Source organism: Mustela nivalis (genome assembly GCF_964662115.1).
Source record: "Mustela nivalis genome assembly, chromosome: 13".
Lineage (NCBI taxonomy): Eukaryota > Metazoa > Chordata > Mammalia > Carnivora > Mustelidae > Mustela > Mustela nivalis.
In genome coordinates, this window is record NC_139032.1 from 4,236,408 (window position 1) to 4,260,468 (window position 24,061).

Genomic DNA, 24,061 nt, shown 5'->3' on the forward strand with positions numbered 1-24,061 from the left:
TTGAGTAAAACCTGCTTTATGTCTTTTGAGAGAGACTGAAAATCGAGACAGCGATTTTTACCTCTGTTTCTCCAGTGTTAGAACTGTTTATTTCCCACCCCTTTCCCCTTGTGGTACCTTTGCACAGAGCAGAAGCAGTGCCTAGCTCAGTCCTTGCTCTCTCTCCTCCGACCCCATGCAAAACGAGATTTGCTTAAAACATCTCCCAGGCTCTTTAAAGGAGCCAGCTGGGTGGGGAGGCTGCATCTGGTTCCGGAAACTCTGTGGTGGCTCAGAGGACGCCTGTCTATAAAAGCTGTTCCAGAGGGGCCCCCCTGGGACAGGACAACGCTCTGGAGTCCCCAGCTCAGTTCCATGAGGGATCTCGAACCCCGGAAGCTGGTTTTACTGAGCCATCACAAGCTAGACACAGGTTGAGACGGTAGGTGGCTGGGTGGTGGAGTGTCCCTGGTCCTCCTGTGTGAAGGGCAGGCTCCAGACTCTGCCTCAGTCACCCCGGGACGTAGGCCATGTGCTGTCTGGACACTCCTGCAGTGGGCCAGGGGGCAGGCGGGGTACGCCCCAGGTCGGCCACGTGCACCATCACCTGGGCACAGGGTGAGCTCGCAGAACAACTGGTGGTCCAGGGGTCCTTGTCCACGCCACGGGCCATGCCAGCCAGCTCTCTGGTGCCCTCACCTAGGTCCCTGCAGGAAAAAGAGGCAAGGCTTGGGGGAAGGGCGGGGACCTGTGTCACCCTGCCCCCATGATAGGCCCCTGGGGCCTGGCCTTCCGTAGGCTTAAGCAGGCTCAGAACTGCCTTAAGCCTGAGGAGGTCCCTCCACTGGTGCCCCTGCCTGGGCCTCAGACCCCTCACCTGTATGAGGTACGTGATCCAAGAATCAGCGTACCCACCCTCCAAGGGTGGGAAGGGGCTACTTGGGGGTGGTGCTGAGGAAGGGGGCTCATTCAGAGTGTACCTAAACCCTAGGGGCCATTCTGTCATCCCAGGGCAGTAACTGGTTCCGGCTGGAACGTCCCTGGACCCTGAGGCCTTAGGTCAGAGGTCGTGGAGACAGCAGAGTGGTCCCTCGTAGAGACTGCAGCCCACATGCCCATGGGATGCTCGCCCAACCCGTGTCTGTGACCCGCACACATGCCACCATGGGGTCCCTCGCGGAGACGCAGCCCGAATGTGGCTGTGCAGAAGCCTGGTGGCCCAGGATTCCACCTCTGTGGGACCATAGGCCCAGGGCCCGCACATGGCAATGGCCATCCCACTTAGGGTGCCCGGAACCCAGCCTCAGGTGCCACCTGTCATGGGGTAGGAAGGCATGCATTTAAAGCTAGCAACACTAGGAGGTGCTTTCTTTGCAGTCCACGTGCAGAGACGGGACTCCCCGAGTCAGAGACGGGGTGTAGAGGACATCCTTGTGACGGCTCAGAAAGCACATGCACGCATGTAGGAAGCATGAGAGTCAGGAGGGGGAGACACAGGGAGTCCTGCTGGGGCCTCGGGAAGGGAGTTCATGCCTCTGCAGGTCTGAATTCCCAGGAGAAAGGCATCTGGCACAGGGTCTGGACCCTGGGTGAGAAGGACGTCCGGCCACTGGTGCAGGGGCAGGAGTTGAGGTCCAGGTAAGCCCGGGCAGTGTGTGGGGTGGTGGTATTCTGACCGAGCTGGGGGCCCGCCTCACCCCGGTGGCCCCCTCAACGCCCCCCTCAACACCCCCCAAGCGCACGTAGTGAAACTGTAGTTGTCGTGGGCCTGGCCAGGACGGCCTGCGGGCCCCCCACCGCCGCCACCACTGTTGCTGTTGTTCACGCCCTTGAGGCCCAGGTAGGCAGGCGGCACCGTCTCCAAGTCCCCGGCTCTCAGCTGGAGCCACAGCTGGGTCGCCCTGGGGAGAGATGGGGAAGGATGCTCAGGATGCCAGACCTCGGCGAGACAGCCGCTGCAGCCGGAAGCTCTAGGGCCGGACGGTGCCAAGGGCCACTCACACTGAGCCCCGAGCCGCACCCCTGCGGAGGGTTAAGATGGCAGCTCGCACCCTGTAAATATTTTATAAGAAACACACAGGCAAAGCTATAGTACGGTGAAGGTGGCGGTGGCCCAGCGTCTGGCCACGCGCCAAAACTCCCTATCACTGGTCAGCCCTGCTCACCCAGCACAGTGGGGTGTGAGCCAGCCCTGCCTAAGCGACACCCAGCCCAGCCCTATGTGCATGGGGTGCCGAGCCCCCCACTGCCATGGGGCCACGCTCTGCAGCTTGGCTCCCTGAGGAGCCAGGGCTGCCCCAGCAGCCCCACATACCTACAGGAGGCCCCGGCACAGACGGCAGGGGCCCGTGAAGAGCCCTCAGCAGCAGGGAGGCCCGGGGGCTGTGGGGGCCAGCGTACCTGTCGGATGGCTGCTCACTCCTCTTCATGCACCGCACGAGGCAGCAGGTGAGGAAGGCCATGGACATGAGCAGGATGATGGCACAGCTGACGATGGAGGCGATCACGGCCACCTTGAAGCCGAAGGTCTCGTATGGCGGCACCGCTGCAAGGAAGACAAGGCTACTTCCTGCGCGGGGCTCGCCCAGGCTCTCAGCAAGCTCTGTTCCATGGCACGGGAGCAGGGAGGTGCTGGTGGCTGGGGCCAAGCTCTGTGCATAATGTTGTTGGAGTGGGGCTATCAGGGAACTCTGTCATCTAAGGGTGTCTTGGGGTGCCTGGGTGACTCAGTTAAGTATCTGCCTTCATCTCAGCTTCGTCTCAGGTCATGACCCCAGAGTCCTAGGATCGAGCCCCACATCCTGCTCAGCAGGAGGTCTGCTTCTCCCTCTCCCACTCCCCCAGCTTGTGTTCCCTCTCTCGCTGTCTCTCTTCTCTGTCAAATAAATAAATAAATAAATAATCTTTAAAAAAAAAAAAAAAAAAGAAAGGGGTGTCTCGGCAGGGTTTTTGAAGGTGCATAGGAGCTCCGAGTGGCACACTGGGAACAGCTCTGACAGCGAGGTCAATGCTGGCCCACACACTGCAGCCTGGGCCCCAGATGCCCACATACAGCCCATGGCCTGCTTCCACAAGGTCACAAGCCAGCACAACCCTCCAAGGGCCTATGGGCCGTCACTTTCTGGAAGGGCTCAAAAGCAAGAAAAATGGCTGTGCTCAGGGTCAAAGGGCCTTTGCCACTTAATAGCCATGTGGCCAGCTATGTGCTGAGAGGTGGTTCTATTTGGTTCTAAAGGGTGTTCTGGGAAAACAAGGCCCGGGGTCTCGGTATGAGCAATACTGCATATCCTCCCTCGCCACAGACACTGCTCATACCCCATATCCCTGTCTCCTGCCCTAGCTGACACAGCCCACCCACACAGAGGTCTTCTCCCGGCCTCCCCTACAGTTGCATGTCCACATTCCGCTCCGTGGGGTGAGGAGAAGGGTGGGGAGCATTGTCTGAGGGCCTTCCTTGCCCTGCCTGGCAGGAGCAGCTGCTTCCATCCTGGGCCATGTCCCTGAGCCACAGCCCAGAGAGGCCTGGGTCCCTGTTACAGGAGGTGCCACATGAGATGCCCTTCCTGGGGGCCATGGGCAAGAGAAAGCTTGGTGAACCTGTTCTCTTGCGTTTCCTGTCTCCTGGAGTCTAATCTGACAGGCACCCTCCTTCAAAGACATTCATCCAGCACATGAGCATTTTAAAGGCTCTGAGAAGTGCTGCAGCCTATGACTCCTGCATTTTCCCACCTGTGTTGACCACAGAGCCCTCTCCGATGCACATACATCAACACAAAGGTGACCGCACTTTGAGAAATGCTGTGCTGGGTGTTATTAACACCCTGTACAACAAATACAACTCAAATACTGGAAAGCCGTCTCTTCACCCAGCTGGGAACATCAGTGCCCCCAGTTCGAGGATCCGTGGCACACACAACCCGGGGCACCCTCCTAGTACGATGGGCCATGTGCATGCACAAGAGGACACATGAATGAACAAACGTAGCCACCCACTTCAAAGACGACAGAGCGCTAGTTCCAATGTACAAGTGACCTCTTGGAGATGAGCGGCCACCTCAGGGGCAGAGCTGGGGCCCCGCTGCTGGGCCTTGAGTGCAAACGAAGACATGGAGCCCCACGTGGGCTGTTGGGCTGCCAGCACCAGGAGTAGACCCTACACAGAGGCCCCACGCTGACCCGTACCCACTGCACCCCTGCCGTGGATTGGCAGCCCCCCACCCCCGCAGGTGCTGAGTTGGGGGGTGGCTTCGGGGGAGCGGGACTCACATTTGCACATGGGGGTCACTGAAGACCACTCAGCGACACTCCCCTTCCAGGCACAGGTGAGGAGGCCAGACCCAACCATCTGGTGGCCTGAGGGGCAGTGGAACACAATGATGGTCCCCACAGAAGTGCCGTTGCCACGGAGGACTTGGAGGGTGCCCCTCGGTGGTGGCTGTACATGTGTGCACACGCCTAGGGAAGAAAAGAGGAGAGACGGTGTGATGACCCCACGCTGGCAGGCAGAAGCCCCACTAGCCCCACTAGCCACGTGACACTCTGGAGAAGGTCCCACGGCCCAGGCTAGCAAGTGTGTGGCAGCCATCAGACCGGTGACCACAGATAAAGGCAGAGCGGGTCCCACAGTAAGCGAACTCTGGAGGCTCCAAGGACCACAGTGTTGAAAACACAACTTTGTGTCAGACGACAATAAAGGCAAATTCAGGCAACCCCTGAAGGTGGTTTGAATGGCTCGGGTGCACTGATGCTGGACTCATTACAGGACAGAACTGTCCACGTAGTTCCCTTCCCTGTGACTTTCCCAGTGTCTGCTTCTCTCCAGCTCCCTTTACTGTAGGACCACAGTACATAACACACCTAACACACAAGCCACGTGTCTAGTGGCTGGTGGTGTGATCAGTGAGGCTTCAATCACCAGGGAGCAGTAAGCAGCAGCATTGGTAAGGTTTTTGGGGGAGTCTGAAGTTATACCTGAATATCAACCACGTGGGGGTCATCACCCCTAACTGTGCTCCGCCAGGCTGCAAGTGCTCGGCCCCACTGAGAACCTGGGGGGGCCCACAGGCTGCAGTGTGAGGGAGAAGGTGAGCCAGGGGCCCTTAGGCTTTGTGCACTTCGTAGGGGCATGGCTCACTCCCGGATCAGCTGAGACACCCTGGGCACCTAATGGGTGCTTCGCTCCCATGAGCAAAGCAGTCCATCACTCCCTCACAGATGGGGAAACTGAGGCATGGCAAGGCTGGACAGTGCTTGGCCTTCCTGTGTGCACATGACCATTGCCAGTGTCACCGCCACCAGCAATGCAGCTCTGATAGAATGTTCTGGTCAAGAAGGACCCTCACGGAACTAAAAAAAAAAAGAAGGACCCTCACTCCCAGCCTGGTTCAGCACCCACAGCCATCCCAGAGGAGACCAGGGGGGAATCCTCACCCCCACTTTCCCACGGGGACGCCGATCTCGCGGAGGGGGCTGACGCCATGGGGAGGGGCCCAGAAGTAACACTCGCATAGCAGGAGGGTCTCTCCCCACAGACCGCCCTTATGTATCAACAACAGCGCCCAGAGTCACAACAGAGAAGGACAGGTCAAGCAGAAAAGAAAAACAAATGCCTCAAAAACCAGGGGCAGGGCAATCAGTTAAAAAAATTAAATACTAGGGGCACCTGGGGGGCTCAGTGGGTTAAAGCCTCTGCCTTCGGCTCAGGTTGTGATCTCAGGGTCCTGGGATCGAGTCCCACATCAGGCTCTCTGCTCAGCAAGGAGCCTGCTTCCCTTCCTCTCTCTCTATTTTTTTAAAAATATTAAAAAAAAATTAAATATAAGACATTCATGTCAAAAAGGAAGAAGCAAAACTTTTTCATCCGATGACATGATCTTGGATCTAGAAAAATCCCCCAGGAATCTAGTAAAAACCTACAGAAACAAGTAAGAATTCCCATAGGGCCACAGGAGGCATGACCGACACACGGAAATCTGCCATACTTCAGCATAGCGGCTGTGAACAGCCTGGGAGTGAGACGGAGACGTCAATCCCGCTTCCTTTTGTAGGATACACTGAACAAAATAAGGGCAAAATCTTAAACCATGAAAACTCTAAGACATTGTTGGTGGAAATAAAGTTCCTGAATGAAGGGAAGCCACCCTCCCTGCGGACAGGGAGACGGACTCCAGGGGGACGGACGCGCGCCTCCGCTCAGCCGCACACGCAGCCTGGCCTCTACCAGAGTCCCAGCTGCTGCCCTTCTAGAAACCAACGGGCTGGTCCAAAAATTCATAAGGAATTGCCGAAGACCCAGCAGCCCACACAAAAATGATCTTGAAAAAGAACAAAGTTGGAGGACTCACACTTTCAAAAGTTTCCACAAAGCTACAGTGACAAAGGGACAGACATCGAGCAGTGGCGCAGAGCTGAGAGCCCAGAAATAAATTCCTATTCCCAATGAAGCGAGTTTCAACAAGGGTGCCAGGATGGTTCAGTGGGACCAGAACAGTGCTCCAGCAACCGGGCCTGACCACACTATTCACCTGCAGGCAGGGGAGGCCGCAGACTCCCGGCTGAGCAAGGAGCCTGATGGGCGGCTCGATCCCAGGACCCCAAGACGACCAGAGCCGAAGGCAGACGCTTCACTGACTGAGTCACCCAGGTGCCCTGCAGAAATTATTATACTGAATTACAGAAGGGACCTGAATCTAAAAGTGGGCACAGGATCGGACAGACATTTCTCTACAGATGTACCAGCGGCCATGGCAAGATGCTCAGCTTCCTTCACCTTCAGGAAAGCGCTAATCAGATCACGGAGGTGCTGCTTCTCCTCCACAAGCATCTGTCCGTGACACAGAGGGGGACAGGTGTACCAGGGGTGTGGGAGCCCGAGCCCCGCACAGCAGGCGGGAAGGCAGGCGCGCAGTGGCCCTAGCGGGGCCCCGCATGCACGTGGACAGTCAGCGTGTGATGCCGCCACGCCCCGCTCAGCCACAGACCGGGGAGGGGAAAACTCATCCACATAGACCTGTACACACACGTTCCCAGCAGCACAGTTCACAACAGCTGGAACCTAGAAACTGCCCTCCTGCCCACCCACTGATCAACGGATAAACGGCACAAAGAACAAGCCACACAGGGAATATCGAAGGACAGAGGCGCTGACCACCGTGCGGCCCGGTTGGCCACAAAACCTCACGTGGTTGGACTGCATTTCTATGAACCTCCTGCATGAAGCCAATCCTCAGGCAGAGAGTGGATCAGCCAGGGCGGGAGAGACACTGCTGCGGCATGCATGGCTTCTTTCTGGGGTGATGAAAATGTCCTGGGGCAGACTGTGGGGAGGGCTGCCCAGATCTGCGAATCACATCGTATATGAATTCTCTCTCAATAAAGCTCCAAACCTTTCAGGAAAAGACTTATGTCAATCAAAGAAATGCACATTTGAAACGTGAGGCATTGTTTTTGGGCTGCTGGCAGGGTCAACGGTAAAATGACTAGCCTACCAAGGTGGGTGGGGGGTGGAAGGGCGCTGACCTGGCACCCACCCTGTGGGGTGCCCAGTGGGACGCACACCCGGACTCCGGAGTGAGCTCTGAACTAAGCAACCTCTCCCTCGACAGCCGGCCATGCATTCATGAATGGACGGAAGAAGGCCCAAGCCCGGGACCGCCACCAGGACCGTGGACCTGGACTCATGCAGTCCTTCTGGGCAGGGGGGTTTGGGAAGGGTAGATAGGCCACAGGCCGGTCACATGGTCACCCTGCAGCCAACACTTCCGAGTCCCCAATTTAGACCTGTCACTTCTGCATTCTTCTGTGCTCAGTGGCTTCCTTGGTACCGCCCTGCAAGGCCCTGGCCCTCAAGGAGGGAAGGCAGCTGAGTTCCGGGGGTGCTCGCCTTGGTCTGCACCCCGCCCCCCTCACCAGCACCCAGTCTGTACAACTAGAACTTTCTCAAGAAAAGGTCCAGAGTCAGGGCCAGGCTAGAAGGCGTGATAACAACTCCCTTCAACTCTGCGAGTATGTCTGAGTATACTTAAGTATAACTTAAGACCCAGGGAGAGCGCCCCCAGCATGCGACATGACTGCATGTAACCAGGTGGCCCTCTAGACCCCTACCCCTGGGGCTTTGCCGGCCCCAGGAATCAAGGCAGCAAGGGTGACACCAGCTGGGTGACCCTGTCACTCTGCCGCTCTGCGCCTGGGACCTGTCAGTGTGGCAGCTGGCTGGGCAGGGGGCCTGCCCCAGACAACGAGGCCCCAGCAGGGAAACCACCACTATCATTGGGACACAGTGCGCCCTGGCATGTGCACAGGGTGGGGGCAGGGCCCGCTACCAACAGTCACATCCTGAGCTGTGGCCAGTTCCGGTGGCCAAGGTACCCAACCTAGCTTTCACCACCCGGCAATGCTCCTCCCCAAGTGCTCCCAGCAGTGAGGATGGGAGAGTGCGGGGGTGGCGCTGACCCGCAGGTCCGCCATGGCGCACCCAATGCAAGATGGAGAAAAAGGATGTGGGGCTCACGCTGTGAACACGCAGCAGGGCTCCAGGAGAGTCCTGGCCCCCACCCCAGCCCTGGGGCCTCAGACACTGCATCTCCCAGCAGCGAGGGGAGCTCAGACCCATCAGAGGCTGGGAGTTGTGCCACCAGCACGCGTGCAGCTTGAACACTTAAAAACCCAGGCCTGAGGAAATAATCCTGGTAAGTGAGGGGAGGATGAGGAGCCCTGCCCACAGCCCACCCTGCAGAGGGGCCAGGCTGGGCGCTCAAGCCTCTGTGATCCCGGAGCCTGTACGGGAGGCGGACAAGCAGGAGGGTGGTCCTGCTCTGTGGGGAAGACCCCAAACCGCAGGCCCCCTCCATGGGGCCGGACTCTGCTCCACCGTCTCCCAGACCCAGGTTCTTGCTCAGACTCCATGTCCCCATCTGCGAAACTGGGTGCCCTGCCCCCAGGGTCATGAGGAGGACCACCCCATGGAAACCTTAGAGCCATGCCTGGGGCTCACTTACACTCTCCCCTGGGAGGGCGCAATGCCTCTTCTGACCCTCCAGGCCGTGGTGCCCAAGCCAACCTCCCAGCCCCAGGCTCCTACGGGCTCTCCTACATCCCTTCCCTGGCTGAGCCCATTTGCCAGACGAGGAAGCGGAGGTCCACCATGTCTACCCAGCACCCCAGGGGTCCACTGGCAGGGTCCCCACAAGGCCTTTCCACTGGTGACACACAGCCAGGCCAGAGCAGGGAGGCAGCACGGTGCCACTGGGGATTCGAAACACCTACCTACCCCAGCACCGCCCCCACCCCCGGCCCCCTGACACGTCCGGAGTCACCCAGGCCTGGCAGCTGGGCCAGCTGCTCCAGCGGCCGCATCCCCTAGACTGCAAACCCAGCCTCTGCCCAGCCTGGAGTCCCCCCAGGACACCCCCCACCCCTTCACTACCCCACCAACAGCCCCTGCCTTGATGTCTAAGAGGCAAATCCCATCTTTCCCCCTCCCTGCTGAAAACCCACACAGACACCAGCGGCCAGGCCGGCCCTCCCCCTGCCACTGGCCCAGACACTGGAAGCTGCACCCCTCAGCCTTTGCTGCCTCGCTCCTCAGGCTCTTTATAACCCCTCTCTCTCTTCTGCTATGTTCAAATACATCTTAAAGGAGGAAAAACACAGCAAATAGATTGGATGCAAAGAAGACACAAACCCAAACCAAACCTGTGGGCTCCCTGGACAGTAAACCTGTGGGCTCCCTGGACAGACCTGCGCTGGACTCGCACACGGGAGGGGGGCAGGGCCTGACCCTGGCGCTTCCCCAGCCCAGCCCACATGGCCAGCGGGAGAAGAACAAGCCTCTCTTGTTAATCTTTTATCTGGAACCTTGGACCACAGGCCCACCCCTCTCATCCTTCTTCCTGGAGACCATGCTACCCTCAAACCCTGACCTCACCCACAGGGGCCCAGGTAAATAAGTTACCTTACCCCCTTCTGCCAAAGGATCACGGGAGATGGGGAGGCCAGCCTCAGGGCCAGCAAACCAAGGGCCTGGGTCCCTCTGCTGCAGGGGATTCTCTTCTTGCTCTGAGTCTGTTTCCCTCAAATGGAAAGGGAAACCCCAGGAGGAGAGTTTAAAAGGCTGACTTGTGCACACACAGGTGTTCTATGGAGGGTGGGACCCCCACGATCCCAGCAGGAGGGACAGCCACACGTGGGAGGCCCATAGCCCCGGTTGTATGTCCTCAGGCAAGACACTCGCCCTCTCAGAGTGGGTCTCCTTTCCCCATGGGGGTGGGGGCGGGCCTGGACCTTGGCCACTGTGGAGACCAGGTCACCCCGGCATTCCCCTGGCGGCTGGCAGGTGACCTCACACCAGCAGAATACACAATGCCTTCCAGAGCAGAACCAGGCTGACTCCAACTCTTTCAGGGGAGAACATCGAGGCTCTGCCCACACCTGACAGGAGGCCGAGCTGGCCTTGCAGGGGAACACAGGCCACATCTGGATTCCCACGACTCCCCCCAGGCCTCAGTCTCTCCTTCATGAAAAGGGCAGAGGTCAGCTGTGCAGCAGGGCAGCAGGAGCGACGCCCAGGGCATGCCCTCACCATCCTGGGTCCTCCTGCTGCCCCTTCCCAAGCTCCTCCCTCAAGGCCTTCCAGAAGGTCCAGGAGTGGGTGCACCTCCGGCTGCTGGAACCCTGTGTCCCTCCTGCAGTCCTATACAATCTCCCCCATCAGGGAGTTGCTGGAGCTGCTCTGGGACGAGGGCCAGAGCCGGCGGGGGCCATGGGCAGTGGAAGGGTGGCCTCCGTGGTGGGCTGGGCACCCAGGCAGCCACTCCACAAAAATTTAAGCCCCTGCTCTGAGCCAGCCTCTCCCCGCCGACCTGCCCTTCAGCAGCCACACATGGGTGATGCAGGAAGAATGCGGACCCCAGGACACAGCTGGACTTCAACACCTAGTCTCAGGAGAACAGAGCAATGTGTCCATTTTACGACTACAGGAAAAACACCCCCCACTGCTATGTTTAAGGGAGCGCCAAAGTGTCTCCAAAAGATCCCCCCCACATCCCTTCACAAGCCCACAGGAACAAGAGGGAATCCACAGCTCGAAAGACCAAGGCCATGGGGCAGGGGAATGGAGGAGTCTGGATGGACATGTTATCTGAGAGCAGAACGACCATGCCGGGGCGGGGGGGCACACAGGCCCCCCAACTCCACCTAGCCCGTCCACAAGCATGGGGGCAGGTATACCATGCACATGGGGAAACTGAGGCAAGAGGCAGAGAGACGCATCTCAGGTCAGAGGGGGCTTCCGAACCCAAATGCGGGGGTAGGACTCCTATGGGCTGGGAGCGCCCCCTCCCCAGGCTCACATCCCGGAGAGGGCTGAGCGGTAGCTGATCAGAAGCAGGGGTGGAGCTGGGCCGGGCTGGCCAGAGGGCAGGGACTGGCCTCTAAGAAACCCTCCTGCCCCCCACTGCCCCAGGCAGAGTTCTCAGTAGTCTTTTGTATGCAAATACATCAGGGCCTCGGTCCTAGTCCTAAGTTCGGCTTGTGCAAACCCCTTCTTGGTCAACACCCACCTCCCTGGGAGTGCGGCAACAAAGCCACAGGGTCCCCACGGAACAGAGCAACAGCGGCAAAGCACCAAATGCAGGAGAGGATGGGGTGGGAGGGGTCGAAGAAGATAACCCCCCACCCAGCCGGGGCAGGTCTCAGCTCCCACTCCCCAAGCCGAGCCCCTCTGCTCTGCAGGCAACTTACCTCCTTGAGCCTCAGTTTCCCCATTTGAGAAGAACCTGCCCACCCGTGCTCCGCCCCCCAGTGGCAGATGTCATTGTTTTAGGCCTGAATGGGCTGCCCCCAGGGGATGTGACCTGGGCCAGCCTGATCCTCCAGGTCCACCTTCCGCGTGTGGGAAGAGCCCCGTCCCGCACCTGGCCTGGGGCACAGGTGTGCAGAGACCCTCGGGCTCAAAGAGGAGGGGCAGCGCGCATTAAAGGGAGGCTCTGGGACATCTGCCGCTGCTTCTAGGAGGGTTAGGCTTCAGACGCAGTCATGCAGCAAAGCCAGCGTTCAAACCTGCGCCTTCGGAGGAGCTCCTACACCCCGGCCAAGCACGACGGGGAAGCCTCACCAAAACACTCTCGAAATCAATCACAAAGTAAGCCAACGGCCAGCCCTCCCTCCTTCCGGAGACCCCGGACCTCATGCGGGGCCCGGCAGTCGCGGGAGCTCGGGCAGGCGTCCTCCCCTCCAGGCTCAGTTTCCCCACCTGTGAAGTGGGGGGGGGGGGCAGCGGCACCTCCCCGCAAAGCGAGGCAGGTTCCGCACGTCCGCCTCACCGACTTCCCCCGTAAGCAGCCGGCCAGGGGCCGGCGCCGCACCGGGAGAGCGCGCGCACCTGGGCGGGTGGGCGGCTGGGCGCCGCCGCCTGGTTTCGGGCCGCCTGGTTTCAGACCGCCTGCAGCCGGACTCCGGCTCTGCTGGGGCGCCGGCTCTGCCCGCGGAGTGCGTCGGGGAGGCTCGTTCTCCGGCGGGTGTCGGGCTGGGGGCCGTCCCGGGCCCGGCTGTGCGCCCCTTCTCCCGGCTGTGTACTCCTGCCCCCACGGCTGTGCGCACCCCCTCCCCGCCTCCGCCGTGCCGCCCGCCTCTCGACTTCCCTGTCCGTGAAATGGGTGCAGAGCCCCACTCGCGGCCCGCAGCCCCAGCGCTCACCTGTGCGGTTCCCCGGGGCGGGCTCCTCGTTCCCCGCACGCTCCCCGGGCCTCGCCTTACGGCGAGGGGTCGCGGCTGCCGTGGGCATCCCTGCGCTCCGCCGCGCTCTGCGGGGACTGCGGGGCCCAAGCCCGAGGGGCGGGGCAGCTCTGGACACGCCCTCCAGGGGCCCCGCCCCACGGGTTTGGGGGCGTGGCCGGCCCCGCGGGAGCCCCAACCCCCAAGGGGCCAAGGTGGCTGTGCAGGAAGTCTGGCTCCAGGGCCTTGCAAGGGCTTTGCCCTTGGCTCCCGCCCCTCCGAACACCCCGGTCTCCCAGGCCAGGTGTCCTCCGTGAGGGGCACGTGGCTGCCCCATCTGTGTCACCGTGAGCCAGGCCCTCTTAGCTAGGGCTCGATGTTGTTGTCTTCACTGAGGAACCCCGGGTGCTGGGGGCACATTCAGATCCCTGGGCTCTGGCTGTACCCCCACCTACACATGAGGGGGAACTGCCCCTCCAGTTCAACTACTTTGGGTCGTGGTACCGGGCTGGGTCCAGAGCTGCAGCCCGCCTCTTCCTTTCCCCAGACCCCGCCCAGTTCAGTCGCCCGTGCCCGCCCTGGCAACCGCCCAGGGGGCTCTCCTAACATCGACCCAGGATCTGAGGAGGCTCTGGGTGGCTCAGGCCGCTCCTGAGTAGGCTTGTCGCCCCTCAGGCTTGTCACCCTGCAGAGAAGGCGGAAGCTGCTTTATCAGAAAGAACAGCAGATACAAAGGTCCTGAGGTTGGAAGCTTGAGGAACAGCCAGAAGTCCCGTGGCTGACTCAGGAAGTCCGGGAAGTTGGCCCAGGTGGACAGGACTGGCTCGGAAGGGCCTGACAGGTGGCAGCAAAGAGGTGAGTGTTCTCCTGGGACCACAGAGTAGCATTTCAGCAGAGCAGCTCCCCGCCCCCCACTGGACTGCTGCACCTTTGCTTTCCCAGCTCAGTAGAATATGTAAGGGGCACACCCTTCTCCTGGGTGGGAGTTGCTTTCGCCCCATAATATCCGCTCCCCACTTCAGAACTGTGGACCACATAGGATGAGTTTCTTCCATTCCCTTGACTAAGCAGGTGTTTTCCATTTGCCATGTCGGGAAGCCAGGTGAGTCCTCAGGCCTCCTCCACGCCATGCCAGGGGACTGGAGCCCCAGAATTCCCTTCCAGATGCCCCCTAGCCCTTCTCCAGGGCTTGCACAGAGGGCTGGCCTCCAGGACCCCAAAATGCCGAATTGAGCCTGGCCACTTAGGGTGTGTAAGTCTTCTGGGGCTGCTGTAACAAGGGGCCGTGGACTGAGGCCCAGGATATAGCAATGTGCTCTCGGGGTTCTGGGGGGCCCGGCCGTGGACTGAGGCCCAGGATAATAGCAATGTGCTCTCGGGGTTCTGGAGGGCCCGAAGTCTAAAATCAGGTGTCCGCAGAGCCCCACCCACCCACCAAAAGGCACTAGGAAGGATCTGTTTCAGGCCTCTCTCCAGCTTCCCACAGTTCCGTGGCTGGTGGCAGCACCATCCCAGACTTCACATGGCTGGCAGTCCCTTTGTACATTTCTGTCTCTGTGCTCAAATTTCCCCTCTTATAGGAACACCAGTCTTATTGGAGTAACATCAGTCCTTTTGACCTCCCTGTAACTTGGTCACCTGGAGAAAGATGCTGTCTCCAAATACAGCATGTTTGGGTTGCTAGGGGTTAGTACTTCAGCCCTTAAATTTTGGGGGTGGGTGGACAAAATTCAGGCTGTAGCAGATGGTATCAAGGTCAGGGACAGACATTTTTCTCAGTGTGTGGCTTGGTTGCATGTTCTGGGTGTTCAAGTATGTGGTGCTGGCCTCCTTCTGTACCAGTAGACAGCTAAGGGTGGCCCATGACCTCTGCCATTTCCCATGGGAAACCATGTCCTTCATCATGGGTCAGGGCACACACATGCCACCAGAGCCATCTCCACAAGCAGCAGGAGGCCCTGGGGTTGGTTCTGGAAGGGAGTCCACAGCTTATAGGAGTCATGAGCTGAACTGCTCTGTCTACTGATTCTGGGGCCTCTTGGAGAGCCCAGCCATACTAACTGTGTGCAGGAAGGGAAACTGAGGCCTAGGTGGGAAAGCACTTGGCTCAACTCAAGTGCTTTGGGTAGACCCACTGCCTGGGCCAACCCCTGCCCGAAACCTCAGCCCCTCACCTCTGACGGTCTCCCGCCATGCCTTGGGCCTTAATGTTCCCATCCGAGGGACAGAGAATGTTGTGTCACCCTCCTGAGACCTCAGAGGCTATGACATGATCAGTGATGGAGTTGTGCCACAGAGGAAGCCACACAGGCCCCACTGGAGTTTGCACTTACCCCCGCCCCACCTGCCCCTGCCTCTCGGTGTCCTGGCTGGGAGCAGTGCCTGGACCAGGTCCAGCTGGGCCTCATTGCCCTCAGGCACTGGCTGCCTCCTCCAGGAAGCTCTCCCTGCTTACCTGCCCCTACAAAGCTGATCTCTGTGTGTGTGACCTCAAAGCCAGGATTGTGTCTAAAACAGAGAGGACTGTGTTTCCCCTCATTCCTGTGGAAGAGACCAGGAAGGAACTTGTGGGCCACTGTTGGAGAGGCAAGAAGCGCCCAGCACAGAAGCCTAAGGAACTGATTAAAGCCTTGGCCTCTCTGGCCCACACCCCATTACCTGCTCCTCATCTCAGTTTACAGCTGGGAGCAGACAGTATGCTAGAACATTTGTGCCGTGAATGACTTTGTGGAAAGGCACTTGGGAGAGGAAAGGGGTCTGAGGCCCAGGGTCTCAGTGTTCTGGTCTGTAAAATGGGACAACACACATGCTGCCAGAAACAAAGGGATGGTGAGGCTCTACCCTGGGGGGGGGGGGTCCCTTCTTCCTGAAGGGCTGTCCCAGGTTGACTGATGTGTCCATGGGCACTGGTGGCCTGGGGTATGGGGAGTTGTGCATAAGCCCGGTGGGGGGCAGGGGTGGTTATTGGTGTGTTTCCCTCAAATCAGATAGTAACTGTAGAAGGGCTAAATGCTTTTTGTTTTCTTTAAATATTCCTGATTGTTTTGCTTCTACTCAAAAGAAGCATGAGATTTCCATCCTAAAAACCTCTGACAATGGACCAGGTCTGGAAAGTTCATTGCAAGATGGTAAGAGTTAGGGAAGCAACGTGGCCTTGTGGGCTGGCCCTTTTTTTTTTTTTTTAATTAAAGCAATTTTTAATAAAATAATGTGGGCTTGTAGCTCCAATGAGCTGAATGTGTGGGGAGGACGTGCCCCACAATGATGCCTTCTGTGCACATGGGCCCTTCAGCTGCCCCACAGGAAGGCAGCAGCCCGGTCCCCTTCCGCAGGTGAGCCCCTGCCCGGAGCCCGCTGCCTGCCAGGGCCCAGCTGTCACTGCCCAGCTGTCCTCCCTGACGGGCAGCCTGCACATGCCAGCTTGTCTGGCCTCTCAGGAGGGAGGGGGTGGGTTCCCCAAGTGTTATTGATCTGCCACCCACAGGTTCACAGCGATGGTTCAGGGATGACGCAGCAAGACATCTGCCCCATCTCCTGCCGGGAGACAGGCCTCAGGGCCCCATGCTTCCCTGGAGGGTGAAGCAGGTGGTAGATTCACAGACAAGATCCCACCAGCCCCTCCCAGGCGCCAGGCCTACACAGGGCACGGGACACAGCGGACACGAGAGGGACATGGCCTGCGGGGCTGCTCCCCACCTCTGGGCTGCAGGCCACTATTTCCTGCTTCTTCACTCTCTTTTGTGCCATCTGAAGTTTCTGCAACAAGCATGGATCCATTTAATCCGAAAACAGGAGAATAGTAAAACATTTAATATTAAGGGACCTGTAACGACTGCATGAATTCACAAGATAGTCCAGGTCCCACGGTAAAAAGATGGGTGAGAACCCTTGTTTACAGATAGGCAAACTGAGGCACAGGGAAAGGGACTGTCCCATCCAGGGCCACGCACCTGGATGAGAGGGTTCTGGGCCTTGCTGGGGGCGGAGACTTGTGTTCACAGCCCCCAGTGCTCCCCAGCAACTGGAGCAGTAGCAAGTGCACAGGAGGGTCAAGGGCAATCCAGGGGCTTAGCGCCCATGAGCCGGCTAAGCCTCTTTGAGCCCTGCACCTGCCCAGTGAGTCCCCAGTCACCAGAGAAGTGTGAGAGCCTGCCCCCCACGCTCCCAGCTGGCTCCCCAGGACAGGCCCCCTTGTTGCTCAGTGGGAGGCCTTGGGTGAGCCCTGCCCCTCTCTGGCCTCCAGTCTGGTCTCCACCTCCCCCAAGCCACGCCTGCCAATGCTCAGCGCTCTCCTGCAGGCACTTTGGAGGCCCAGTCCTAAGGGTGGCCCCTCATGGGGCCTTGGAATCTGGCCAAGGCCATCCAAATGGACAGATCAGGGAGCCCTGGCCCCAAGCAGGTACTGGGACAGCTCTCGTTTCACAGATGGGGACACTGGGGCCTGGAGGGAAGGGTCTGCCCCTAGCAACACTGCTCACCCAGACCTTCATGCCAAGGCCCAGGGGCCAGGGACTAACTGTCCGGCTCTCTGTGCCTCTGTTTGCTCACCAGCATAATGGGTGTGCTAGCACTCCTCCTACCTGGGCTGAGGGCCGACAAGATGTGCAGTGCCTCTGAGCATGTCCAGCATGGGAGGCCCACACTCGGGGCTGGTAGGAGGGGCTCTGTGTCATCACAGCAGAAGCAGGTCCACCAGCTAGCAGAGCGGGAAGGGGCTGTGCACCCGCTCTCGCCCCCTTACTCTCCATGCCGACAGCCATGCTGTCCAGTGACCATCTCGAGAACTTGGCTGCCTTTGCTTTATGGGTGAGAAACTGAGGCTCGGGCTTTCCAGCTGCACAGTTTGCTAAAGGGCTGCCCTAGTTGGCTACAAAAGAGAGAATCCCAGTGTCAGCCCAGGGGCAGAGTTGAGGACTTCTGAGAAAGGCCCTTGTGGTTCTGGGTCCTGCCCTCCCAGCATCCCGACGCCACTGCCCAGGGACGCTCTGGACCATGGGCTCATTTGTCCCTGGGCCAGTTGCTGTGGTCAGGCAGAAGTGCACGAGGACCAGGGCTCCTAGATCCTGCTGCCCTAAGCAGGGGATACTGCTTACAAGGGCCACAGTCATTTCTGCTCCTGAGTCTGCCATCGAGGCCCATCTGCAGAGGGCTCGCCCTTCGGGCTCCATGCCTCTCCCCAAGGCTGCCTGAGTTGGCTCCCAGAAGACAGGAAGTGCACATCGCCCATTTCTCTCAGCCTAAGCGTGGAAGTTCTCTTCTGTTTTACTCTGTTCTTCAAGCAGCCGTAGAGCTCGGGTTCCAGGAATGCAGACAGACCTTGTCTTTCAGTGCTGTGATCCTTGGCAAATTTGAGAGCCACGTGGGAGTCCGGGCCCTGGGGCAGCTTGTCCCAGACCCTGCTTGTGTGTCTGCCAGGCCACCTGCACTCCAGCAGCCTGCTCCCGAGCGGAGAGTAGCATCAGATTCAGACCCCATAGGCGGGTGTGATGCCTCGGAGGTCTGCTGGAGCAGACATGCACAAGCAGGTGCACACAGAGGAGATCCCGGGGGGAGCAGCGCATGGTGTCAGTCCTGGAGGGGACACTCCCGTGTCCCGGGAGCTTCCCTGTACTTCTAGACTTCACAGGAATGTGCAGTCCACCGTTGAGCCTCAGGCTGTCCTGCTGCCCTCCACCGGCATGTGGGCAAAGCCCGAGAGCAGAGACCGGGTCAACTCTTGAGTGCCTGCGGTCCTGCCGATGGTGCACGTGGATTTTCCTTCTCTTCAGACCCCTCTCAGCCTGAGTGGGTCCAAGTTCACGTGGCCATCCTGGGTTTTGCTGCACTCGTATCTCCCTCGTCCCCTGCACCCTATGCTCCTAAGATCACTGGAGACCACCTTGTTCCCAGCTCCTCTGTGGGGCTCAGGGAGGGCCGGGGGATTTTGAGGCTCACCCAGCTGGTGAAGGCCAGATGGTGAGCGCAGGCTGGATCTCAGTGTGGCTACATGCTCACTGGGACCCTTGTACAGTGGACAACCTGCTCAACTGAGCACGGTGATCCTTCATGCAGAGCATGCTGCTGCAGACTTCAGAGGGCTGGATGTTCCCAGGTCTTGTAGGAGGCAGCCACCGCCTCTGTAAGCCAGACTTAAAGGAGTGATTAGGCTGACCAGTCCCTGGTGAGCCCTTCCCATCTCTCACGTCAACCCATCCCACCATGAAGTGCCACCTGGCTGCTCTTGCCACCAGCCTCCATGATCTCCCAGGTCCACAGGGCCCAGGAGGAAAGCCCTCTGTAACACTGACTTTTCTCCCATCTTACCCAGCACTTTCATACTCAGCACAGGTGTCATCTCCTCCAGGAAGGCCTCCCTGCTGACCAGGGCTGAGCTGGGGAGACCACAAGCAGATTCCACCAGGAGTGTGGGGACCACATGCAGCTCATCTCTGTGGCTGTACATGCAGCACGGACCAGGCCCAGGGCAGCCAGTACCAGCGGTCTGCAGAGCCCGCGGAGGATTGCCCGCCCACGTGGGTAATGTTGGGGATGCCTCGGGCAAATCCCCTGTCTGTTCTTTCTCTCCGCTCACCTTCTGGACCTCCGGCCCAGGTCATCAATGACCTTGGCCTTTGAAATCAGCAACCTTGAGCTCAGACCCTGAAGCTGCTGGGGTGCTTTGGATAGAAGCTGCCTGTGCCCACCACACCTCCTCAGCCAAGCCCCGCAGTGCCTGAGGCTTCCCCTGGGGCCCTTCCTTATGGTCTTTCATTTTCTGTGATCTGAAGCTGGGATGGGCCACCGCTGAGCCTGGAGAGACTCCCAGGGCTCACCATTGCCTGGAGATGGTAAAGGACACCCTGGGGCTGCCTCACCTGCAAACCAGCCCATGCAGAGCCACATCCACCTTAAAGGGTGGGCTAGGGTGGGGGGGCATCCACCTGCCCTAGTCACCCCAGGCCGGGCACCAGACAACTAGCCGCCATGCTGCCATGTTTTCCTGTCTGCCTCCTGCCAAGCCCTCCCGGGAGCCCCCGTGCTGCCCCCACATGTGCTGTGTGCACGTGGTTTGCTGGCCCCTGGAGCAGGATGGCCCTGAGGGGACAGTCCCCCTGCCTCGAGGGAGCTGTGCCACGGGGCTCTCCAGCGGAACAGGAGCGGCCACACAGCACCAACATCACACAGGGTCGCTCTGAGACAAGGACGCAGCGCTCCCCAGTCCTGTCTACGTGAGGTCCCTGGGCAAGTGGTGGGAACAGCAGACGTTCTCCGTCCTGGGGATCTGAGCGACCGCTGCCCCCTCACCTGGCACGGCTCTTCCCTCTCTTCCTCCCACTTTCTGGGAGAAGTTACTGATACTCAAGCATGGACGGGCCCATGTCCTAACGAAGCGGCCCTGCCCCTGACCTCTCCTCAGAGTCTCGTCATGCCAGCCTGGCCCCCGGCCCCGGACACCCCAGCACAGAGATGCCTGCACTCCCCATGCCATGTGCTGCTCCCGACCACGGCAGCCGCCAGCCCCTGGTATGCCCCTGGGGCTTGGGAGAGAGGCCACGCTCCAGTTACTTCCAGACCAGAGTGGCTCCACACCATGCCCTGTGTCAGCGTCCTGAGGCCACCGCAGCAAAGCGCTACAGACTAGCGGGCTTGGGACCACCGGAGAGCACTCGCCGTTCCTTGTCTGTGGACTGCGCTGGCACTGTGCCCGGCTCTGCCCTCCACCTTTGGGCATCTTCTCCCTCTTCCTACAGGGACACCAGTCACAGGGACCTCCTCTTAACTCCATCCGCAAAGATCTTATTTCCAAATTATGTCACATTCTGATGTTTCAGGCGGATGTGGATTTGGGGGGAATTTCTTCAACCCACCACACTCTGCCCTCTGATCCCCTTAAAAGTCACTTTGGTCTCATGTTCAGAATATACCCGCGCATCCTGCCAGCTCTCAGAGTCTTAACCCATTCCAAAAGGGAGAGGAGAATGGACAGAAGGGCAGAGTCGCTGGTCCCAAGCAAGTCTGAAGCCTGGAGAAGCAGCAGCCAGAGACTTCAGGGCCCGAGAATAATCCTCTGTAGCCCGACACTCTGTCCTCTAGGCACAAGCAGCAGCCCTGCTGTCTGGGGCCCTGGGCACTCCGTCAGGGAGTTCACATCACCAGACAAGAACCCCCACAGACCTGGCCTGGGGTCCCCACCTCTGTCCCAGTGCTGGGCTGAGAGGGTGCACCCCCAATTTCTCCAGGAACAGGAGTTCCCACGGCACCGCCGGTGTCCCTTCAGACCTAATTTAACAACCTGGACAGGTTCCCTTTTGCCCAACAGCCCCTCCCCCATTGGCCTCCTGCCCCCCCACCCCCAGGATTTACAAGCAGCTTTGTTTGGAAATGTCCTCAGCTAAACATCCAAGTTTGTCCCTTCCAGTGTCTCCTTTGTGCTCAACCTGAGAGCGTGGTTCAGCCAGGCTCTGCCACACTCAAGTCCCCAACGCCCTCCCCAGAGGAGCCTTTCTCGTCCCTGTTTCTACCGAGAAGCTCTTGGAGGACATTGAGTCACCTTCCATCCCGTGCCCCAAACTCGCCCAGTTCCCAGCTCCTCAGCCACTCCCGAGGCCCAGCATTTGCTAGCACAAAGTCAGGGCTAGATCCCTGGGGAAGAACACATTGCCACAAAGTGGCCAACAACAGAACTTAAATTCATCAAAACAACAGAAATGTATCCTCTCTTGGTGCAGGAAGCCGGGACCCTGGGGTCAAGGTGTGGGCAGGCCACAGTCCCTCTGGAGGCAGCGGGGTGGACCCTCGCGCACCTTCCAACCCTGCTCGCTCTGCCTGTCCAGCTCTCCACCGCCTTCGGGTGCGCCAGGACGCCGAGCTGTCACGTGGCCGTCCCGGAGTGCCCTCTCTTCTGATACAGACCCAGTTATGGGGTTACGGTCTGCTCTATCCTTACTTTAACTAATATCACATTTTGAGGTTCCAGGTGGACATGAATCAACCCAAGACCCCTGTGTCGGCTTGCCCCCCCCCCTCCGCTTGTTCTCCCCCCCGCCGCAGGTTTCCTAGGAGCCTCCCCAGTAAATTCCTTGCATTCAACTTGTACGGCAAGATCTGCCACTGAGAGAACCTTACGTGACACAAACCCCTGCTCTGAGCTCCCAGGGACCCCCTGAAGATGCAGCCCCCCACCCTGAGCTCCCCGGGACCCCCCCAAAGACACAGCCCCCCCACTCTGAGTTCCAGGCGACCTGCCGAAGACACAGCCCCCCACCCCGAGCTCCCTGGGAACCCCCAAAGATGCGTAACCCTGCACTGAGCTCCTGGGGACTCCTTGAAGACACGCCCTCCCATGCTGAACTGTCGTGTACCCCTCTCTGGGCAGGGGAGGATGATGGCCCCTTTCTGTGAGGTTTTGGGAGAATGTTGTGGGCTCTGGGCTGAGGACCATGTGCACTTCCTGCTCTGGGGAGCAGGGGTCCTTGGGAATGCCCCCATTATTTTTTCTTGAAGAGGATGGGCTGCTCACCAGTTTCCTGGTGCCCCTTTGGGGGCAGATGTGTTTTGGGGGTGTCATTCACTTCCCCGGGTTTTGACAAGGCACAGGGCAGCAGAGCCCCTGTCGAATGGAGACTCGTGTCACAGCAGGCAGTGCTGGCCTTGGCAGGAAAGGGGACCCTCCCTTCTGTTCTTCCCAGGGACACTGCCAGCCCGACTTCAGGTGGGGAGACAGGGCCAAAGCAGGACACGGTGGAGGCCACTGGCCGGCCCCTACAGACAGCAGCCGCCGGGTGGGCAGAGCAGCGGGGAGCGGGAAAGCTCGCTGCACTGGGTTTATTCTCACACAGCTGCTTCGGGGAAGTCCGAGATGGGTCTGCTCCCCAGCCTCTGGGCCCCTGCACTGTGCAATGCTGGGGGCCACCGGGACCAGCCCTGACCAGGGAGGAGGGAGCTGGTTAGCAATGTTCCCACCGGGGTTGCCAGGCAGTCTGGGGAGGCCTGAACGCGTACAGCGGGAGGGGCGCCTGTAGGCCGCACCAGGGCTGTGGCTCAGGAGCCTCCATTGGCACTTTGCACCCATAGGCGGGCACCGAGCCCAGAAGTCCAGCCAGCCAGCGGGGCCAGGCCGGGCCGGGCAGGCCTTGGAGCCAGCAGGGTGGAGGCGGCCGGTTTCCCAGGATGGAATGTGCAGAATGTGGGGTGGGCACCTGGCTGCGCCCCACGTGTCCCAGCCCTGTCCACCTCCTTGGGCCCTCAGTTTCCCCCTCATAAATTGGGAGCAGCGGTAGGCATGAGGCTGTTTGACCAGGGAGCAGGTGGCTGCTTCCAGGAAGGCTGGAGTCCCTGGGGTCCTTCAGACTCTCCTGGGGACCACCTGGAACCCTTCAGGACCACAGAGAGCCTCTGAGGGGTCATGGCTGGGGGAAAATGGAGATGCCAAGCTGACAGGTAGACCGGCCTGGACTGGATGCTTCTGGAGCACCACGCACTGTGCCCAGGCCCCGGCCCCTGGTGCATACAGACCTCTCTAGTTCCTGTACCAGGGCGTTGGGTGGAAACCCGGATGCAGAGAGGTAGGGTCCCACTGGGGGCGGGCTTGAGGGTCTCAGGTGCTGTCCTGGGAGGCTTCCATGACTCTGTTCTCCCCATGTCCGATATCTGAGGTAACCCCCAGCCGATCCTGCCCACAGGGGAGCCCTGTGAGGATGGGGTTTGTCTGAAAGGGATGGGCCTTGGGGGTCCGGGATACAACTGGCCTCAGGTGCCAGCTGGGTCTCCAGGAAGGCTCCACCAGAGCGAGCTCATCCTCAGACACACTGCACGCAGCTCTGGGGGAGACGAGCCCACCCTCCTCCCTGCACGCCCAGTGCCAGGACCATCAGACCATCAGACTCCAGGAGGAGGACCAGCCCCTCGAGAAGCTGTGGTGGCCAAAGCTGGAGCTCCCCAAGGCCTGGGATCTGGGCTTGCCCCTGCCATGCCCCTGTGTGTGCTGCTGTCCCCTGGGCGGGGGAGTGGAGGACAGCAGACCTGCAAGTAGGACCCAAATGCCTCTCCCCAGTGTTCTGGGGCACAGCGGCCCCTCTGGGTCTCAAGGTGCCAGTCTCTGCAATAGGACCAGATGTCCAGGATGAACCGGCTCTGTCCCTGAGACCCAGAGACCCGGAGAGTGCCAGGCCCTTACAACCTCAGGCAGCCAGTGCTTCTCTCTGAGCCACTGTTTCCCCGGACCCAAAGTGCTCAGGGGCCACATGCCAAGAACAGTGTCCCTAAGCCTTCGCCATGGCTGCTGGCAGACACCAAGCACCTATTGTCGGTGCCACATCCTGCCCTGGGAGTCTGTGTACTGCACAGGGGCACAGAGGTTCTACAACGGCACATACCCGAGCCAACAGTAGAG

General features: G+C 59.7%; 2 protein-coding genes and 1 long non-coding RNA gene across 3 annotated transcripts in view; 2 read left to right on the forward strand and 1 right to left on the reverse strand.

Moving 5' to 3' along the window:
• Positions 1–24,061, forward strand: part of IPPK (inositol-pentakisphosphate 2-kinase) — a 400,388-nt gene that overhangs the window by 166,396 nt on the left and 209,931 nt on the right. The gene's annotated exons all lie outside the window — the stretch shown is intronic.
• On the reverse strand, positions 55–12,826 carry SUSD3 (sushi domain containing 3). Its single transcript, XM_082694324.1, has 5 exons — positions 12,673–12,826; positions 4,246–4,434; positions 2,380–2,524; positions 1,722–1,880; positions 55–686 (listed from the first exon to the last, which is right to left on the reverse strand). The coding sequence occupies exons 1-5, from the start codon at positions 12,758–12,760 to the stop codon at positions 491–493; spliced, it is 777 nt and encodes a 258-aa protein (XP_082550450.1). The 5' UTR covers positions 12,761–12,826; the 3' UTR covers positions 55–490.
• Positions 13,200–21,759, forward strand: LOC309845897. The gene is made up of 2 exons (XR_014301579.1): positions 13,200–13,545; positions 19,013–21,759. It is a non-coding gene; the product is annotated as an uncharacterized lncRNA (long non-coding RNA).

Bases quoted from the DNA above. Each gene is read 5' to 3' on its own strand.
- SUSD3 (XM_082694324.1), bottom strand. From the start codon at position 12,760: ATGCCCACGGCAGCCGCGACCCCTCGCCGTAAGGCGAGGCCCGGGGAG. The intron at 4,435-12,672 runs GTGAGCGCTGGG...TTTCTTCCCTAG, and splicing joins CGCCCCGGGGAACCGCACAG to GCGTGTGCACACATGTACAG. The intron at 1,881-2,379 runs GTACGCTGGCCC...ATCTCTCCCCAG, and splicing joins AGTGAGCAGCCATCCGACAG to GGCGACCCAGCTGTGGCTCC.